The sequence below is a fragment of the Cygnus olor genome, chromosome 13, assembly GCF_009769625.2.
Source record: "Cygnus olor isolate bCygOlo1 chromosome 13, bCygOlo1.pri.v2, whole genome shotgun sequence".
NCBI lineage: Eukaryota > Metazoa > Chordata > Aves > Anseriformes > Anatidae > Cygnus > Cygnus olor.
The window spans coordinates 6681318-6701631 of NC_049181.1; the positions used below are offsets into that span (position 1 = coordinate 6681318).

The 20314-nt window shown below is 49.4% G+C and overlaps 1 protein-coding gene across 1 annotated transcript in view; it reads left to right on the top strand.

The window, feature by feature from the left end:
- The first annotated feature begins 759 nt into the window (after window positions 1–759).
- ATP11C (ATPase phospholipid transporting 11C) overlaps window positions 760–20314 on the top strand; it is a 50586-nt gene continuing 31031 nt past the window's right edge. The window contains 8 exon segments of the mRNA XM_040571888.1: window positions 760–1145; window positions 10491–10610; window positions 12260–12349; window positions 16850–16883; window positions 16886–16929; window positions 17955–18062; window positions 18779–18852; window positions 18854–18905. Coding sequence (XP_040427822.1) covers window positions 1104–1145; window positions 10491–10610; window positions 12260–12349; window positions 16850–16883; window positions 16886–16929; window positions 17955–18062; window positions 18779–18852; window positions 18854–18905 — 564 coding nt within the window. The 5' untranslated portion in view covers window positions 760–1103.

A 20314-nucleotide genomic window follows, 5' to 3' on the forward strand; every position in this document is an offset into this window, starting at 1 on the left:
AATCAAGGCTAAGCACCTGGGAGGCCAGCCTGGGAGGGCATTTTGGGAGTGAACCAGGCTCATTACTTTTGTTGACCGAGATTCCTGTTATGCCTTTTCTGTAGCCTTGAACGAGCAATGCTTCGTTGTAGGCTTTTGCTCAGTGATTTCAGCCGAAGGTTGCAGGGTTTAAGTGGAAGAGTCCTTGATCCGGCTCCAGTCTTGCTCTCGTAGGGCTGTATCTGGAGGGGCTGGTAATTTCTTGCTGTTTATCTTCAAAGGATTGGCAAGCAGTTGTCTTACCTGGCCTTATCTTAAAGTATGCTGTGTACCAATTATAACATTTTATTGGACTACCGCAAAGTAGAAAACAGTGGCAACGCTCATTTGATAGATATATATTTTTTGAAATATTGTGGCAAACACACAGATTTGCAAAACAGGCACTTTATTTTTCTTGAGCACTACAGGATATGTAAAAGCTGAGTAAGATGTGCAACAGGCAAGACTAGATGATTTAAAGCATTGCTTTGCTGTTGTGATCCAAGCTATTTTCAGCAGTAATAAAAATTAAGTGCTGCTAGACTACGGTGGAGCTGTGCTCCGTTGCCTGAGTTTCAATTGGCTTGGTGGGGAGAGGGAGGGGAAAATCTCACTGCCGGGAAATTAAATGAAGGGGAAAAAAAAAAATCCACTTCGTGAGCAGCCCTGCCATCTTTTATGATGATTTCCCTGTAATTCCTCCCCGGGGCTGGAACAAAGCACGGCCGCTGGGGCTGGGCGGTGATGTAACGTCCTGCAGCGCTGCCGCGGGGCTGGGGCAGCCAGGATGCTCGGCCGGGGCTGCACAGCCCAGTCTCAGATGCAGCGCTGATTTCCCACGGAGAGCGCTGCTTGCATGCTGGGTTTGCTCTCCGAGTTGTGGAAGGGGGCTACTTTTTTTCCGCCCCCCCCCTCCCTTCCTTCCAGCTCACCTTTTCTGGTGAATGTTTGCTCAGGGAGGGAGCGCGGTGAGGTTGGCTGCGATGGCCAGAGGGCTGTCGTCCCTGTGTTGGCCAAATTAATTTTGTGGAGTACCTCATTTTGAGCACTTTCTGCTGGGTGGCTTCTTCCAATGAAGTTGAATGGATGGAAGTGGGACTTTCCACTTGACAGATACCATTCCGGTAAGTGCGGGCTGGGAAGCTCGGATGCGCAGGGAGAGGAAACCTTGCATGTGAAGGAACTTGTCCTGATAGCGGGGAGGATAACGGCGCCCTTATTCCTTTCCCTGTCTACGGAAAGAGGCTTTTGGGTCAGGCGGGGTGGGAACGGCTGGGCTGCGTGTGCCGTGAGTCACCGGGGCCGTGTCCCAGCCAGGCTCCTGCACGCGGCAATACGGCTCGCACCCCGCTGGCTTCCGCAGCCGTGGCTGATCTGCACCGCAACCCCTCGTGCGCTGAGCCTGGCACCCACGGGTGTGCACCAGCATCCCTACAAGCAGCTGGCTCAGTCCTCCGCTCCGGGAGGTTTCGGTTCCCATGCATGAGCTGATTTTTTCCCCTCCCGCCCCAGTGCAAACCCCGGCTGCTGTACAGCTGGTTGTGCTCAGCCTGGGGGCTCTGCGAGATCCTGCTGCTGCAGATGGGATAACGTGTGCTGGGCTGGATTGACTCTGCGGCTACATTATCCAGCCTGACAGGAACAAGAGCCAAAAGGATTTCCTGAGGATAAACAATTATAGGCCACGTGTTGAGGGTTTCTCTCTCACTGGGCTAATTGCACTGCTCCCACTAGCCTGGTGTAGCTGCGTGTGCAGCCTGGAGGAGAAATCTGGTTGCTGTAGTGACCCGGAGGAGAAAATACTGCGGATGGGGTCTGGGGCACCTGGAGCTGATTCTGCCTGGGAGCAAGGGCTGAGCCAGGTGATCTCTCCGTTTCTTCCCCCTTTTTTCCCCCCGTTACTTCTGTGGAAATGTTACTCTGCAGAATAGCAGGGGCAGGTTAGAACACAGCAGCTTTAGCTTGTTTGGAGGGGGGAAGAACTTAATGTGGAGCAGCCAGAGCGAGCTGGCTGTGCCCCGGCTGCTCTCACCGGGGGGCAGTGCCCGAACCCCCGGGGTGCCCAGGGGCTGCTCACCTGCAGCCTGCCTCCGAACCGCTGGCATGGGGGCAGGGGGCTCTAGGGGCACGGGGTTAAAGAAGTGTCACCAAGCAGAGAAGCATAACGTGGCATTTAGATTTTGTTGTTGTTTGCTTCTATAACCGAAGAGCTCAGGCTTTTGAAGGAACAGAAAACAACTAGAAAACCAGCAAATTATAGCTGTTCGGGCTGATGCAAGCACTGACAGTTGCAAACTTGGAGCTTTCTTTTTTCCACTTTGCTCTTACACTAATTTTTGTCAGGGCAAATCACTGCCTGTGCTCTGAAGAGCTCGCTGCCTTTACTAAAATAGCTGCTCCGCAAGCAGACGTGTGTGCACAGCCTGAGCTGGGGAACGGAGAGGAAAGAGGTCCGAAGGAGGGAAGACCTCGCTATATTTTCTTTGTGACTGCTGCAAAAGCATTTAGGCTCTTGTTCAAAAGCCTTTTTCTGTTCTCTGCTCTGGAGCGTTCCTGTGATGCTGAATTTGAGATGCCAGCAGCATGCTGGTCGAACTTTTATTTTGGTCTGCCAAAAAAAAAATAAAATGCTGCAGCAATGTGAACGAGGGTTTCGTAACCCCAGCTGCCAGCAGGGCAGGGGAAGAGTTGAGGTCCTGAAAACTTCCAAAGGGCAGCGGTTGTGTTTGAACAGTAGCAACATACTTTCCACAAAATAGCAGCAATTAAGTAATGCTCTCCCAGTCAGTATCTGCTGGCTTTGGTCTGTTTGGCTCTCTGCATCACACACTATCCTGACTTTCTGCGAATAGCTGCTGAACTGAAGCTATAATTACAGACGATGTGGCATATTTGCTGGGAAAATGCAGTGTTGTGTGATTTGTGGATTGGCAAAAAAGCACCCAAACAGCACTTAGGCTTTTTCATCCCTGCGGAGGGTGTTGCTTCGTCTCCCTTGGGACACAAGACTCAGGACTACACACACCGCGCCCTCTTCTAACCTCCCGGCTCTTTCTGTAGGTCAAACTACCAGCTTTGGCGGAAGAGAGTTAATTAAAAGGCAGCGAGCGACCACGCGGAGCCGCTGACCGAGGGGCAGGACACCGGCTGGGGGCCCGGGGGCCGCAGGGCTCTGCGCCAGGCCATGGCTGGCCCCGGCCCGGGGTGGTGGGCGCTGACGGGGGCTGGCTGCGCACAGAGGTGGCTGGGAGGAAGGCCCGCTTGTCTGTGCGGCTGTTTGGGAGCGCCCTGCGGGACGTGCGGTGAGCCGACTCGCCGGTAGGCGAGGGCCGAGCTCCCTGTGGTGCCCCAGCTGCTAGCACAGAGCAGTTCGTGTCTGCGGGGAAGCTTTCCAAGGTGCCAGGAAAGGAGGGGACTGGGTTTGCCCGGTAATGTAGCACTTTCAGAGGAAGCAAGTGATTTGTGACAGCCGGTAACTCGGGCACCGCTGCCGCCAGCTCCGTCCCCGGGGCCTGGGCAGAGCTTTCTCCACCCTCTGCCCCATGTCTCCCCAGCTCGGCCGGGAGCCACGAGGTGATCCTTTGTATTTCCGACCGGTGTCACCGTCCTGTGGATGGGCAGTGTCTGCAGAAGGCCCGGGGATGACCGTGCTGGCCAGTGGAGTCCCAGCACAGCTCGGGGCCCAGCCGGGAGAAGGCAGGGGGAGCTGGTGGGAGCCGAGCCCTGCGTGCTCCCCTTGCTGTCCCGCTGCTGCCAGCTTTTCTCCCGGGTGATTTTCCTGATGGCTACTGAGGACTGTGAGGGGATGCATCCAACCAGCTGCCCCTCCTGGGTGCTAGGGGCACTGTGTCTGACCTGCCTGTGTCTGTCCATCCGTCCTTCTGTGTTTCAGAGGGTAGGACATGGAAGGCAGTCTCCTCCACTCTCTTATTTCCCCACTTGCCAGCGTGTGCTGATGAGAGGGGCCAGGACGAGATGGCGACCCCTCAGCCGAGGGGAGGAGAGACACGTCTCCTGGTTCCTGCTCGTGTAGCAGGTAACGCGGCCAGGGGCTATCATTAGGAGAAATAAGGGTCACTGCCTGTCTCTGGCTCCTCTTGCGGCAGATTAATCAAAGCTGTAAGTGCTCTATTTCCAGGCTGTTTGGCACGGCTCGCTTCCCCGTGCTCTTAGCAGTGGCTGGGACAGGACCCGTGCTGCCGGGGCTGCCGCCCGTGTGTGCGATGCTCCCCAGAGGCTGGGCTGTGCTCCTCCGCTCCAGGAAAGGGCTGGCTGCCTGTGAAGTTTCTATCTGGGGAAAAAAAACGTTTGGATTTCCTCCCTCCACCCTTCTTAAATCTTTCAAGTAGCCCTTTCCCCTGTTCTCTCCACCCTCCGTTGCTCTCTGGGCTTTTCATGCTGGCTTTATTGCAAAGTTAGCTTTTCTGGGAAACTCGGCCAGTTGGGCTCTGCTGTTCTCCAGCCCGTTGTCCTTGCTGAAGGTGACAGTGACCTACCCATGGGTGCGTGCAGCGAGGCGGCACGTCCTTGGAGCAGAGAGGAGGCAGGAACGGGCTTGCCTAGCTGGGTCCCTTCGTGTCACTTGGCTGTGCACGGACTTTCATTAAGAAAAAGGCGATTTGGGTAGGTGATGCTCTACTAGAGCGCGCCTTGTCATCCCTGGCGAGGACAGGGGACGAGGTTTGGGAGTCGAGCCCCGTCGCAGCATGGTTACATGTTGACCATGCTAACCTCGCTCTTGGTGAAGAAGTGTCGGTCCTTTCTCCGTGCCTTTTGCTCCTGCGTGGTGTTCTGCTTGGGCTGGCGGTTGGCGGGACGGACCCCCTGGGAGCACCCCTCTGGAGCTGGTTTGCCCCATGCTGTCACTGTTCTCTCCCTGCTTAAAACATCCGTAGGAGCTTTAGCACTCATGTAGGAGAAGGGGCACTTGTTTAAACGCCAGCTTTTTGCCGTCCTATGGTACTGGCCGTCCCTCCTCCCCTCGAGGACGCCCAGCAGAAGTCACCTCACCAACAGGGAGCCCAGGCAGGCAGGGACCCGCTCCCCTGCCCGGGGCTGCTCCCCTGGGCACCAGCCAGAGCAAGCCCGCCCCGAGCTTTGCTCAGCTTCAGCTGATTTTCTTCTGGACCTATGGGCTCTCAGCATTTGAAATGCAGCGTTTTTTTCCCCCCCCCCCCGAGGACTGTTCAGGTTATCAGCTCTCTCCCACAGATGTAGGGGAGGGTGCGATCGGTTCGGATCGATGGAGTTCTCCCCGTAAATCAGGAGGGCTGCCTAACATGTGGTCCGTGTGGGTAAGCATAGCCTTCGCTGCTGAATTATTAAGCGTTGTGTCAAAGCATGGCTTGTACTCGCAGAGAAATGACTAAGTACAAGGAGCAATATAAAAATTGGCAAGAAGAATTTCAATTAAAAATACATTGGTTGGGCACCAGGACCGAGGGGCGGGGAAGTCGGTGTGCTGAGCGGCTTTTTGAGACTGCCTGACAGTTTGGGGAGGTTACGTTAAATTTGTGGAAGCTTTTTAAAATCGTACGTGTGTTTTTCTTGGTTCTGCGAATAAATGAAGCAGAACAGGCTGTTTTGAGAGTTGTTATTTTTGCTTTTTTTTTTTGTAAGTCAGGTTGCCTTCTCTACTACTTCTGTGATAAATGGAACAATACAGGAGAGATTAGACTTTAAACTATTCATGAGATCTAAGCCAAGTAATGTGATTTAATCTTTCTTCTGCACATATTTAATATAAGCTGTGATTTCATTCAAATGGTTGAGCTTTGTACTTGTACAGTATAATTATCTCAGGGTTTACCAGATGACTTTTTTTTAATGCCTGTGGGTTTTGTTAGACCTGTTTCTGTGAGTTATTTGTCTTTACTCTGTGGCTTGAAGATATCTTCAGCACACATGAAAGGAATTCCTTTTGATTAATTTTTTGGTGGAGGTGCTTACTGACACTATAGTGGGGAAAAAAACAAAACACATTTGATTTACCACTTCTTTTTCTGAAAACGAGGAGAGCAGGTAGCAGAGACACTTGTTTTCCTTTCTTGTTTTCCGCAGCCCATTTCTGTAGAGCACAAGTTCATCCTGTGTCGAACTGGGTTACTCCGTTAATTTTTACCCAGGTTTGCTAATTTTTGCCAAGGTTACCGTTGCCATGCCCTGTACCGGGTGCTGCGGTAACTGCCAGAAGCGTGGGAGACCTGGCGAAAAGGGGCTCTCCTGGGGGCGGTGGGAGCTGCCTCGGGCAGAACGGGCTCCCGGCTCCCCCCAGGCCCGCTTGCGGTGTCGGCAGGCACGGTTTGAGTGGGAAGGGCAGCGCGGAGCCAGAAGAAAGGTGGGAGTCGCACAGATGGAGAGGGAAGAGGTTCCAAGGGAGGCCTGCCCAAATTCAGGCTGAGGATTTAGGGAGCGCTGGGAGCTGCAAACCTAATCCCTCTGGCTCGATTCAGCGTTCTGATGGCTCCAAGTTGTAAATGCTGTTTGTTAATTAGCTGCATCCACTGACGTTTGTAGCCCCCATGCCCTGGACCGTTGCCATCAGACAGTTCCAGTTTCGAACTCATCCAAAAAAAATTTGTAGCAAAACGCCAAGCCTCAGTTGGCCTTTCGTGGGCTTATTGATAGATAGATAGGCTTTTAGCGTTTGGACAAGGTAAGAAAATAGCTATTATCCCTGATGCCTTTTTTTCAGAACTGCTGCTTATGGCAATACGTGGGCTTTCTATAACGTCAGTCAATCTCTGTTAAAACAGCCGCTGTAAGGTATGGGAAGGCTGTGTTACGGCAGAGTATTTAGAAGAGAGATGCCCACCTGAATTCCCCGTGGCGTGCTGCTGTGTGCTGGCCGGCTGGTGCTGCTGCCCCGCGCACGTGGCCCCTGCCCAGGGCTGACAGCAAAGGTGAGCTGCCAGCTCGGGGAGATGCTCCTGGCAGGACAGCCTCGTCTTTTAAGTATCTCCTGTGATTTGTGCCTGCCTGTTCTGCTCAGTCTGTTCTGGGCACCCTGCTGCAAGGCTGACTGGCTGATGGGCTCGGTTGGTCGCTGCGGCGGCAGAGCAGGACCCCTGTGCTGCAGGTTTAGGAGGCAGGATAAATGATGGGATCAGCGTCTCACCAAACACACTGTAAGATCGGGTTGTCTACGTCTACAGCAAAACCCCACGCAGGGGCTGGCCCAGCTAGGCCGTGGGCTTTGTTGCAAGGTGGGCTCTGGGGAGCTTTAACCCGCTCACCCACGGTGTGCGTGGTGGCAGAGAGGGGCCGTGCCACCAGCCAGCACCCTCGCAGCCCAGGGAGTCTTGGAAAAAAAAAAAAAAAGTCTAAATCCTCTCCCTGCTAATCTGCATGCTGTATAATTTTCTCAAAGACTTGGCAGTTACTCCCTAAATCTCCCGTTAAGTCTCCGTTGTTAAGACTTGGCGATCTGTTGGTGACCCAGAGGGCCACTGGGGGAGTGATGGTGCACGGGGCGCGGCCGTCAGAGCAGGAGCTTCTCGCCACGGAGCTGAGCGAGTGCTTGTCCTGAGCCCAGCAGCCCTCAGCCTCGAGCAAAGTCGAAAAATCTGGTGCTACGCCTTCCGGTTGCTGGCATGGCTTTGTGGTGGTGTGATGTTGTCCCTGGGCAGTCAGAGGAATGGGAAATGAAACACCGGGCCCGGCGAGGTGGCAAGGGCAGGGTTAGACCATGTAGCAGAACTGCTGCCCCCACAAAGGCATCAGAAGCACTGGGGAGGTTTGCTGTGGTCTGAGCTGCTTCAAGTATTTAACATAGCATAAAGGGGACTTTGGGGACGATAGCCCACATAAGAGCTGGTGATGATAAATGGGCGGGGAAGAGCGGTAGTGGACTTGGTTAGCTTAGTTAACACACCGTAACTAGGATTTTGGTTCTCCTCTGCTGCAGGGCATCGCACACTTCATACTCCAGGTTTTCCATAGCTAAATACCAACAATCTCGCAGAGTAACTGTATTCGTGGATTTTTCTGGGAGGGTTTTACCGGTCTCTGCTCCTTGTGCTCAGCCATTTGTTTGGCAAATCCCCGCCTCTCTTGGGTTTCCCGGTGCTCTCCCAGCAGCACGGGGCTGCTGCTGCTGCAGCCGGCGAGGCAGGGAGCTTCTGGCTTTTGGTGAGGTGTCTGGTCCAGACGACGTGCTGTTAGCCACCACCTGTGGATGGGGGGGAAGCTGGGAGGCTGGAGCCGAAGGCTCGCCCTGGCTGCCAGCCCGATCCCGTTTCGGGAGCCCCTCTGCGCGGTGGAGGTGGGAGGCTGCCGGCTGCTTCTGCTCCTCTGCATCCTTTGCATTTTTGGCACCTGCCCTGCCAGGGCTGCAAAACAAACAGGATCAAGGGTTGGGAATTAATAGGAGTACAGACAGCATCTGCTGGTGTTTCGGCAGCCCTGCTGCCTGATAATGCCCTTGGACTATGAACGGTGACAAATTCTTTCCTGCGCATGTTTTAAAATCCCCAAACCTAATTCTAAGAAAACCTTAGCCTGGTCTGATAAGGCGCCTTTTTTTCCCCACTCCATATCCTCTTAATGGGTATTTTAAATTCACTTTATAATTTTAAGTTCAACCCCGCAAAGCACACCCTGGTGTCAGTCTGGTGCTACTGCTGGGAGTCGGGGTGTCAGAAGGACAAAATACTTTGCTTGTAACCTGCATAACCACAGGCACTATTTTAATCCCATTCTGTTGAGCCGTCTTGGTTTCAGCTGAAGCTACCTGCGAGCGGCTCTCTTGTGCTGTTTGCTGCTCCTCTCTCCATCACCTGATTTTAGCAGAAGGCCTTGCGGGCAAGCGATGCCCACCTGGGCAGAGGCATCCTGAGACAGGCAGGGCTGGGAGAGATGCCCCGGGGAGGCTGTGGGCACCTCCTGCCTTGCTCTAGGGATGTGTTTGCGCCAGAGCCAGTCCTGCACCCCATGCACGGACACTGGGGTTTGGCACCAAGGTGTCAGAGCTGTGGCGCACAGGCACTGTTCGGTGCTTGGCTTCCACGGATTCTTCCCTCGCCTGACCCGGATCTACCAGGCTATAAATACTTCCCCTCCTGGTATTCTCTTATCTGTCCCCTGGCCACTGCTGAGCGGAGGGCTTGTCATTAAGCCCCTGTGACACGGTGATGACAGGTTATCATTCCCTTGTGACATCTCATTCTGCTTTAAAAACAAAACAAAAACCACAAACCCAACACCAAAAAAAACACAAACCCAACACCAAATGAACTTGCACAGGCAAAGCAGGCAGCGGGATTGCTCCTCCTGTGCTGTGACCTGGCGGCAGGGTGCACCGACAGCCTGGGGTGACCTGGAGATGCCCAGGTGTGCTGAGGCTGCCCCCAGCTCCGTGCCTTAATCCCCTTTGCTTTTGGCCTTCACGGGGGTGACGCACATGGGGCTGCGTGCTCGCTTTTGTTTGTTGTAAACCTGTTGCCTGGTACTTTCTGTTGGAAATCCCTCGCTCTCGCATCTGAGGAGGCGGTGAATAATGGCGCTCCGCACCGTGGTGCTCAGGGTTTTTGCAGAACCGCTGTTGCATCCTTGCAGCAGGGGCTTGGCAGTTGGGTGGGAAGTGCTAACGAGGGAGCGCATGCAGGCAGGTGTGAGGGACTCACGGTAAAATAGCAAATATTAAAAAATAAATAAAAGAAATTATTGCCTGGCACCTCAGGTATCTCTGAGGGCTGTGATGCATCCCCCCGCTGGGACACAGGCTCCTGAAGAGCCTCCTGGGTGGTGCCTCCCCCCCGGAGCCACCCGTGCCCAGTGGTCTCCGTGCCCCTGTGCAGAACAAACGCTGCTGAAGCGCCCGGCCGCTTGAGGAGACAAGCCATTAATTCTCCTGACGTTCTGTTGACATAACTGGCGTTTGTATGAAAGTTAAAATGTACGCTTTTTCTTTTAAAATAGGCTTTCCAGGCAGCGAGTTTGTGATGTGAAACCGTCTGCTTCATTATTTGTGTTTTTATTTTGGATGCAGAACCGGCAGAAATACACCTTTTTTAAGGTTCTGCCCTAAGTCTGCGTGCCCGAGGGGGGCAGGGAGATGTTTCAGGCAGGCTTGAGGGTTTGGCAGGAGAAAAGCGCAAAGGAGGGTGCTGCTCCCACCTTCTGTGGGATCTTGGGGAGAAGCCTGGAGCCTGTGGAGCCCCAGAGCTAAAACTGCTTTTGTGCAGTCTGCGCTGGCATGAGGAAGGGTTCGATGTGTGCAGGAGGGGGTCTGCACACAGCCACGGGGAGCGGGGGTGGATGGCTGGCAGCAGTGGGGGTCCTGGGCTGCTGGCTCAGCTTTGCCTTGGTTTCTCTGAATTATTCTCTCGGTCTTCCTGCTTTTGATGGGGCAGAGAAGCGGGTTAAAGAACAACATGGTGTATTCTGAAGCTGTAAGCTGCTAATACAAATATTAGATTTTTTATTTTTTTGAGACAAGCTAAATTTTCCCTTTCCTGTTGCCCCAACAGTGTGCCGGGGAGGAGAAGCGGGTTGGTACACGCACCGTGGTGGTTGGGCACCGGACGGTTTCGGAAACAGATGCATATGTGGCACAGAAGTTCTGCGATAACAGGATCGTCTCGTCCAAGGTGAGCTCGCTCTCTGCACGGGTGGGCAGCGTGCGTGCGTTCCCTGCACGTGTGCTTCAGCCTGATCTTACTTTCCAGTTAAGTGCAGTACAGATTGTGAGATGACAGCAGTTTCGGTTTGTGAAAGGGAGTGGGGATTATTTTGTAAATGGATAGATTCATGTGATTCACCTATTTTTTGTTTTGTGGCTTTTTTCTCTCTTCAAGCAGGACAAAAACATAACCATGCTTGGTTTATCCCTTTGGATGAAAGGGGAAACATTCATGCTGTATTAATCTAGCTTTTGTTTATTGTGGAAAACTGTGATGACACCCGTTTGCCTTCTGCTTAGCTTTTTTCCATGACATTCATGAAGCTATTTCAAAAGATTTGAAGCCAATTCAAGTAAAATATCAAGCAAGTGGCATCCAATATTGTCAACACAGCTGGATGCACGTTATGTTGTTTAGGAGTCATGATGCTCAGCATACTGTTAGGCTTCAGTTTTACTGTAGATGAGCTGTAAGGGTTTTCTTTCACTCCTTTCTTTTTATACAACGTGGACCTTGTTTGTTTTTTAAGACTCCATGCTGTCTGCATTTATATTGCAGACAAGTTTGAAATCAAAACACCTTTAACGGGTGTGGCATTCCCAGTGACTTTTCCCTGACATGCAAGAGAGTCCTTTGGAAAACACTTTCCAGTACTTCAGTTCTATTTCTGATAAACTGTTTGTTTTAGCACTAATTCTGTAGATCTTCTCTGGTTTATTTTTTAGTATTGTCTTTTTTTCATTTTATTTGCATGTCGTGGACTTTTCTTACCTGACCAGTGTCTTTTTTTTTAAAATGATTTGGCCTTGAGACTTGGCTGCTTATTATTCATTGTTTATTCAAGGCACACTGAAAGGTCAGATATTAGACCTGTTATTTTCCACGCTGTTCTTAAATTCCATGTTTTCCAAAGCAAATGATTCAGCAGCCTTCTTAAAATGATAACGAAGCACAGCCTAATAACAGATCTGTATGGGCAGCATGACTGTTTTCTGAGCAGAACAGCAACTCCGAGATTTAATTTGGAAAAAAATCTCTGCACTGTGCATTACTTCTTTGTTAAATTGTGTCTCTTGAAATGCCTATGTAGAAGTTGCTTCCTGAAACAAATCCCGTGGTGTTTATCTTCTTTTTCCTCTGCTGTCTCCAGCTGAGTGGTTTGGGATATTTTAACAAAAGAGAAGCAGTTGACTGCTTTAAAACAAACAAACAAAAAAGCCCCACGTAACTGCAAAACACTTTCAACTGCGTAATGAACTGGTGGAGGGAGCCAGAGTTTGCGGTGTGATGGCTGGAGGTGGAAGCTGGAGCTCGGCCGCATCACAGCACACAGCTGCACCGATGGTAGCAGCTGCCTGGCGATGCCGGGACCTGCTGCCTTGCCTTGCTGGGAGCAAGAGGAGGCTGCGGCCCCAGCTGCAGCTTCAGGGGGATGACGGCAGCGGTTCGTGTACCTGCTGCCACCGTTCGTCTCAGTTTAAAGGGAAAACTCATTTCCTGCTCTGTGCAGATACCTCTCATTTTGTAGTCCGCATCAAGCTCTGTGTCTGTCTGTTTGTGTTGGCATCACGAAAGCTGCAACATGCCCAACAGCTCCTGTTCCTCTCTCCCCACAGTACACAATCTGGAACTTCCTCCCGAAGAACCTTTTTGAGCAGTTTAGGAGAATTGCCAACTTCTACTTCCTTATCATCTTCCTCGTGCAGGTAAGAGCTTTCTCCACCGAGACGGATGCCAGGGTATTTTTATTTGCATATTGTTTGTAAGCACAGATAGAACAGCAAGGATTGAGGTTCAAAACTGACTCTCTTGGTGTTTGTGTTTGTTTTTTTTTAAATTGGAAGCTGTGTTATAATTCTGGTAAGCCATTCAGTGCGTACAAACAATTAAATATTTGGGCCTGTCTGAGGCAGCGTTCAAATGACTGCCGAAATGATTTAAAAACCATTTTAACTCTAAACATTAAGATCGGTCAACCAGTGAAAATACATGTGTTTAGTGCTGCAGAATTAAGATCTAGTTTTTTATCACCTTTATTACTTCTGCTGCATAACAACATGCATTTTTCCAGGTTATGTGACGTTCATACGTCTTATAGTGACTTTCTGGCCAGCCCAGGGCAGAGAGGCTGTACTCAACAGAATTTGGAAGAGGCATAGATTGTGCTTCAGGAATGTGGAGTTTCAGGATGCTATTCTCCACAGACAAAACAACAGATTTTATACACAGATGAACCTTATCTCTCTGCTTTGTGGCTTTGCTAAGGAACAAATTCTGAGCAAACCTGAACGTTTGTTTTCTGTTCTGTCAACCAAAAAGAAAAGCAGGCTGTCAAAATGCGTTTTGGGGAAGAGGTGGCAAGTTTGGAAGAGTCACCACAGTGCTTTCACTCACCTTTTAAAATTCAATACTCAGACCCAAGGCTTAGTAGACAGCTTACTCTAGGGCTAGAAACAGGCATCCAAACTCCTACCCCCCAACCTCATAAGCAGCACCGTGGAGCTACTGCAAACAGCCTGCTCGTAGATGGCTTCTCCGGGATTTTGTTGATTCAGGTCTCAGGGTATCACTTGCTCCTGGTCTACATGTTTAAAAGACCTCATTTTTTTATCCTGACAGTAAAGAGTTGTGGTTTACAGCCATTTCAGTGCCTGCCGCAGAAACGGGGGATCCTGAGGTAACGGCTGTGCGTGGCTCCTCCTGGCAGCGCTGCAGAAAGGCCAGTTCACCCTGGCATCAGCTGGCTCTCGGCCATCGCTTGATTTCACTGGCACTGCTCCCTTTTGTCAGAGTGAATTTGTAACTTGCCTTGTACTGAAGTGATGCCCTGGACGCAGAATGCCCTTCTTGTGGAGATGGCCATTTAGTGATGCAGCATTGCATTTTGTCTGCTGGTCGTTAAGAACACTGTATTCTTGATCCTGCTTACAGAACTCCCTGTAGTTTAGCTGCTTGCCCATTTTAGACACAGATGTATGCAGGTGAGATAAAAGCCTTGCTCTTCCTCTCATTGTTATTCTGTGATCTGTGACTGCCTCTAAAATAAGGAAGCAATCCTCATGCTCTACTAGAGAAGGAAAAACAAACCCAACCAAACACACTCTGGCAGCACTCATACCGCCCCGTGAAGTAGCCAACAGCCCCGGGTGCTTCTCTTTCTGGAGCTGCTGGAGACTTCACTCATCCCAAGAAAAGCACTCACGGTAATTCCACTCACATAAAATATCAAGGGTTATAACTTAGTAAAAGGGCATTTATAGCTTAAATGTTGGTGTTTATCTTTAAATTACTTTAAATTATTGGAATTGTCGCAAGTGCTGCATTAAGGGTGCAGCGTGGCAGCAGTTGGGCTGTTCTCTGCACGGTGGATTTGTCCCTGAGCAGTGTGTGCCCAGGGAGCCCCGCTGGGCATCGCCTGCCTCATCTCCTCTACCTGCTGTGACTCCAAATTCAGCTCTTGGTAGAGAGAGAGGAGAAAAAGTACACACGTTAACCATAAGACGCTAATTAGTACACTAACAGGGATATGAATAACTGTTTTGTTGGTCCTCTATTGCAACGCTCAAGGAAACTAAGTCAACTCCTGGAGGAGACAGATGGTCTGAAGTAAGTGTGGTCAAGGTGTATTTGTAGAGGGACCAAGCTGATAGCAATCACCTTATTTAGGAGGTGCCAGGAATAAAAAAAAAAATGTTTATTTTAGATAGATAAGGATGACTTCTGGATTGTGGTCTTCAGTATAGTAAACAATGAATTTGGAAGAAACTGTTAAGTAACAGAAGGATTTTGTCACTCTTAAGTGGATCCAAATTAAGCTGTTAAAGTCCTAAAGCATGTCAAAAAATAGCTTCAAATGAGTCTGTCTTTGATGTTTTGGCACGCTGCTCTTGTGTCCCTCTGCTTTCCACCAACAGTGACAGGCAGAAGAACTGTGTTGAGCCACAAGCTGCATACGGAGTGCAGTAGCAATCTCCAAATATATAAATGAGTTATTCCAGGGACTTTATCCAGTACTTGTGTTCATACCTCTCTAATACAGCATTAGTGTGGACAGTATCATACTGTTCGTTTAAATAAATAATACAGGCTGCATCTTGTCTGGGCAGAAAACTCCCACGGGGTAGCAGTGGGAGTCTCAGGAAGCCCAGGGTAGATATCCCTTCCCTCTGCCTTGCTCTGCTTAGCTAAAAGTCAGAGTTCCTCTTGTGTTTACAAGGTCTGTCCACTTCTAGCAAGATAAATTTTGGTTGACTGGACCTATACTTTGTATTGCCTCTCTAAGTGGCCATCTGGACGTGCGGGGCTTTGTGTGATGTGTCTGTGCAATGCTTTGCACCATCCTCACTTGAAGTTCTCCAAAGTCTGGTTTCTACAGCTTTCTGTCTGTAACATGTTACAGCCATTTGGGTGAAGCAGGGTGTTGTGTTCCTGGAGGTACTTGTTGTGTTTATCTTGGTTTGCCCTCATTCTGCTTACCTGACTACTTGGTGATGTAGCTGTTCCACTTCAGTATTGATTGGCACTTCTCAGTTTGGGTCCAGTTGTGCAGGGTAAGAATACAAAGTGCAGCATTTCAAAGAGTTAAAAAATTCCACGTGGCTTCCTCCCAGCCGATTAAGAGCAGTTCTGTGCTTAACGCAGCTTTTAACAGAGAGCCTAAACAACAAACATGCAGATGCTGTTTGTGAGTGTGCCAGGGAAGCGCAAACAAACAGAGCACAACAAAGTCCCTTTGTGGGGACACAAAGCCTTTCTGCTGAGCTTTCCCAGTCCCTTGCCGTCATAGCTCTCCACATCTGCCCCTTGTGCTCCCATCCTCTCTGGGGATGCCAGGAAAATGGCTAAATTTTTGTGCCCTGATTTAAAGGTGCCCCAGGGGAAGCCCTTGGGGTCTGCCCTGGGGACTTTGGTCCCCGCACAGTATTCTGAGTGACGCTGCAAGCGTCGCTGCTGGCAGTGCCTGCTGGCAGGGAGCTACGAGGCGTGCACAGATGGATGGCTGCAGCTCAGCACAGAAATTGTTGGGGCTGAATTCTCTGTTTTGCTTTTGGGCTGCTGCCCTCCTGCTGCCAGAATGATGCCTGCGTGGAGCAGCTGGGGCAGGCACCTGATACCTGCCCTGGCAACACCCTTGGGCCCACCAGCCATGAGGTGAAAGGCTTTTTGTGTTGTCGCGTGGGAGAGGACACCTTCGTGATAAATCTCTTCAGTTGGCAAACAGTGCAGCTTTTCCTTCTCTTACATGAATCCCTCCTAATTATGAGCCTGTTCCACTGTTCTTCCCCTTTAGGCCACGTCATGATGCAGTCAATAGAAACAGTGGTTTCCCACAGCCCAGAGGTTATATTGATGTTGAAGGGGCTCTGCTGGGCTTTGTTCTTAGGGAACTGGTCTTTGCCACAGCGCTAGCTCAAGGCACAATGAGCACTGCACCTAGTTCAAGGACTCCAACTATTGACCTGAAGGCCCTTGTGTGGTCTTTGTGCTGTTTAAATCACACTCTTAACTCCATGTTTCAGAGCTCGAAGGCAAAATGTTAGTTTCTATTTTACTTAAGTATTCATGTGCTGTTTCACAATATGTTTCCTTGGTAAATGGGCTGGTGCATGTTGCTTTTAACCTCTCAGTGTCAGTGGTTCAAGAGGACTGGTACTGCCCTCCTGCTCACAACTACCCGTGTTTTGGGGTTTGGTTGTGCCCCTTCTTCATGGCCAAAGAGGAGAAATGGTCTTCCTGAGGTGTTTCTCTCTTCGTGCATTGCTGCTGCCCTCTGCACCATCCTCCTTCCCTGCCTTAGTCCTCTCCAGCACATCCCATGGCAGGAGGAGACTTGTTTGCCTCAACACTTGAGCGGTGCATTTTTGTAACCCATCCCCAGCAACCCTTTCATCCAGGGCTTTTATTTTCCACTAGGTCGAGGTCAAATTGAGATTTTAAACTACTTCTGAAAGACTTTTTCCCACCTGAGGACATCCCATGGTCTTCAGGAGAAGGGGTAGCTGTCTTGAGATGGAGGAGAGCATCCTCAGGATGCCTTTGCTAGCGCTAGCCCTTCCTGTGTGCCCTTCCTTCCTCCTTCTGTGCTGGGTGCGATAGTACACTTTACATCCAAGTGTACCAAGCACCCTTTTACACCAGTGGCAGAGCTTTTGTATCTTCTGCTGCCTGAAAGCAAGTTGTCACCAGTATGTTCCTTCTGTCTGCAGGTGATAGTGGACACCCCGACCAGTCCGATAACCAGTGCCTTCCGCTCTTCTTTGTGATCACCGTCACAGCCATCAAACAGGTAAACGCAGTAATTTGGGGAGAGGAAGATTGCCTTCCTGTAGGGACGTTCTTGTGCTCTTTGGGACATATGATGGAGAAAAAGATGAATGTGTATTTGAATATACTCAGAAATCGTCAAAATGGGCTGGTAAGTTTTGGTACCCCTTCAGGAGGTCAGACGTGTGTATCGGTCCTCCTCAAGAGAGACTGCATGCTGAGTATGGATGCTGGTGTGTATTCTGTTTTGGCAATGTAAAACATCTCTATATATTGTTGAAAGCAAACTGTGGTGGATCGTAAAGGTTAGCACTGTGGCTGCCTCTCTAGTTCTGGCTTTACTTGAATTTTTCTTCTCTTTTTAGAAATGTTCTCTGACTCTTTGCAGAATAGAGACGTGCTCCAAATATAGCCTGTGCTCTGCTCCCTTGTTAGTAAATGGAAAAGACAGGTTCTGTTCAAACTCAGCTAGTCTTGAAACTATGTAGTCCTCTTTCTTGCGGTGCTGAGAGACCATTTTCCTCCCATCATATGCACATGTGCCATTTTAAATTTCCTACTCAGAAGTATTAAATAATAAAATAAGTTTCTTCTGCAGGAGCCAAAAGGGAGAGCGAGAGTAAAATCCATCTGCTTCAAATATGAATGTTTTTATTCTTTAGTGAAGACAGAAGAGGAAGAGTCTTGTCCTGCGTTACCATAGGAAAGAGAGTCACAGGGTGCTAAGCATGTTATTCATATTATCAGTCTGTTCTTGCCAGCGCTGAGAATAATAGAAATATGTTACAGTAATTTAGCTGATCGTTGCATGCACTGCATATAGATTATTTTTGTTACTTTAATCTGTTCCGAATCTTTCAAATATGCACATGAAGTTTTTAAAATAAATTGATTGTTTGAGCTGCTCTGGTGATGGTTTAGTCAGGCATGAAGGAGTTCTGAGGACTGTTTAACTTTTTTTTCTGTCTCTCTCCATCTCCAGTCATCCTGTTTCATTCGTTTACTTGCTCTGTTACAAGTTTGTGTTGCCTGTATTTGTGTGCCTAGGGATATGAGGACTGGTTGAGACACAGAGCTGACAATGAAGTGAACAAGAGTACTGTCTTCATTGTTGAAAATGCAAAGCAAGTGCAGAAGGAGAGTGAAAAAATCAAGGTAATCGTTAGTAGAGAATTCACATGTAGTTATGAGTGAAATGGATGGGGCACTAGGGTGGGTGATAGGCACTGGTGTCTGCAGGAGGGCTGTGCTGTGTTCTTGCCGTGCTGCACAGTCTCTGGCTTTTGCACAAGATGCTCTGAGAGCCCTTCCCTGTTAATAAGTGAAGCTTCCTTTGTTTGACTGCTTTTGAGAGGCTGTCTTACAAAAGCTGTGCCAGGGCTGACAAATGACAGATCTGTCAGCGTTCTGCATTTGTCTGGGACAGGCAGTCCTCTTCTATTTCCAACTCTCCCAAGGACACCAGGAAAGCACACTAGCTTTGACATAAATTTATCACCCAGCACCTCAGATTAGTATAGAGTCTCTGGCTTCATCAAGATTCAGCAGAGAAATAAATAATAACCTCGCAGCATGGCCAGTCTGCGTTGGTGCTGGGTGGGATTGACCTGTTGGGCTGCGGTCCGGTGCTGGGACACGCGCCCACCCCGTGGGCATTGGGGGCTGCCCAGCAGGCTGCTGAGATGCTCGGAGGGGAGCCCCGGGGGAGCGAGCTGGGTTGTTGGAGTCATTGTGACTCCGATCGTGATCTTGGACTCCCTGATGTCCCTTTTAGCCAAGGTGATTTCTTCTAGGCTTTGAGAGAAGCTAAATCTGTAAGTATCTAATAATAACTGAGAGGGCTGTTCGTTGAAATGCTTCCTTTCTTCCAGGTTGGAGACATAGTAGAAGTGAAAGCAGATGAGACCTTCCCCTGTGACTTGATATTTTGGCCTCAAGTAGTGTTGATGGACCTGTTACGTCACTACAGCGAGCCTGGATGGCGAGTCGAATTTCAAGGTGATGGGGATGGCTGGGTGGCGTGCAGGACTGGTGCTCTGGTGTGCTGGGGCAGCTGTGGCTGAAGCTAGTGCCTGTATGGGGTGTGTGTGAGAGAGTGAGGTAATTGGAAGATGCTCCCGTGTAACCTGTCCCCACGGCTGTGTGCTATATTTAACATTTCCTCCCTCCGTCTGCTCATCAGTGAGTCAGCACTGAAGTGCTCTGTGGATTGTTTATTTTTCTTTTTTTTAAACAGCTCTTCTTGCTGGCGCTGCTCCAAATTGATTCCATCTTTATCACAACAAACACCAATAAAAAAACAATATCAATAAATAATAATACGGCTTTGCCGCATTACCATCCATCCTAGGCAATGTTTTACTGCTTCCCTGCTCCTATTGCATGTCACGAAGTCTGGTGCGTAGGTAATGCAGCAACCACAGCTGCTTCAGCGTATAGCTCCCTTTTCAGTACCTGCCAGCATTTCTCTACTTAACCGAGCTATTTCAGTGACATCTGGGATTTTCTGAGGCACTGTCTCTTGAGTCGTATGATTGGGGAACTTTTCACCAGTGAGAAAAAAATCCCCTTTGTTTTTTCTTTCTTGGAGGTGAGGGTAGGAAGGGGGAAGGAAAGGGGATTTACTTACCCCCTTACTGAATCAAGAAGTGAAATTTGATATTAGTCTTGCTCAGGATGAATCTCTTCTTTAGTGTGTTTTCTTCCTTTATTTTTTTCCCCTTCTCCAAGGGAGAGAAGTAATGACAAAAAGAAAATTACATTTGTCATAAGACATGAACATTTGTTTTCACTTGTGTTTGATAAATATTTATACAGATATTAGCAACTGCAGTAGTAAGAGTGGAAGTTACTTTAAAATTTCATGATACGTTCTGGCACACTCTGAAGTCAGTGGGAATTACCAGGGTTAATCTGAATGTATGGGGTTTGCAGCTCCGATCTTTATTGGTGGCTGTTAATTGGTACTGAAAAATTTGTGTAGGAGCTGGTGCAGCATTGACGTACCAGAGTGGTTATACTAGTAAGAGCTTTGAAGTGGCATGAGGCTAAAAATAGATATCCATATTAAATGGGCAGTTGCTTAGTGGTGTCGGGTGCATCATATGCATGAGTTAACACAACTTTTTCAGAGTCTTGGCTTTTACTAACTTGACTCGTTAAGTGGAATGCTAAATTTCTGTATTAAGCACTATATTTTTCTGGGTTTATGGATTACTGTAGGTAAAGAGGGGCTATCTCCAGTTTCTTGACAAGATGAAGACGGAAAATGAATTAAAAGGTGCAGGGAGGGAATAGAAAAGCAAGTGCTGTTTGAGGAAATACATCTAACATTAGGAAAAAGGGTGTGCCGCAAACTAGGGCAAGGGAAGCACACCCAGGTAGTCATAAAACCTCCTCTGCACTAA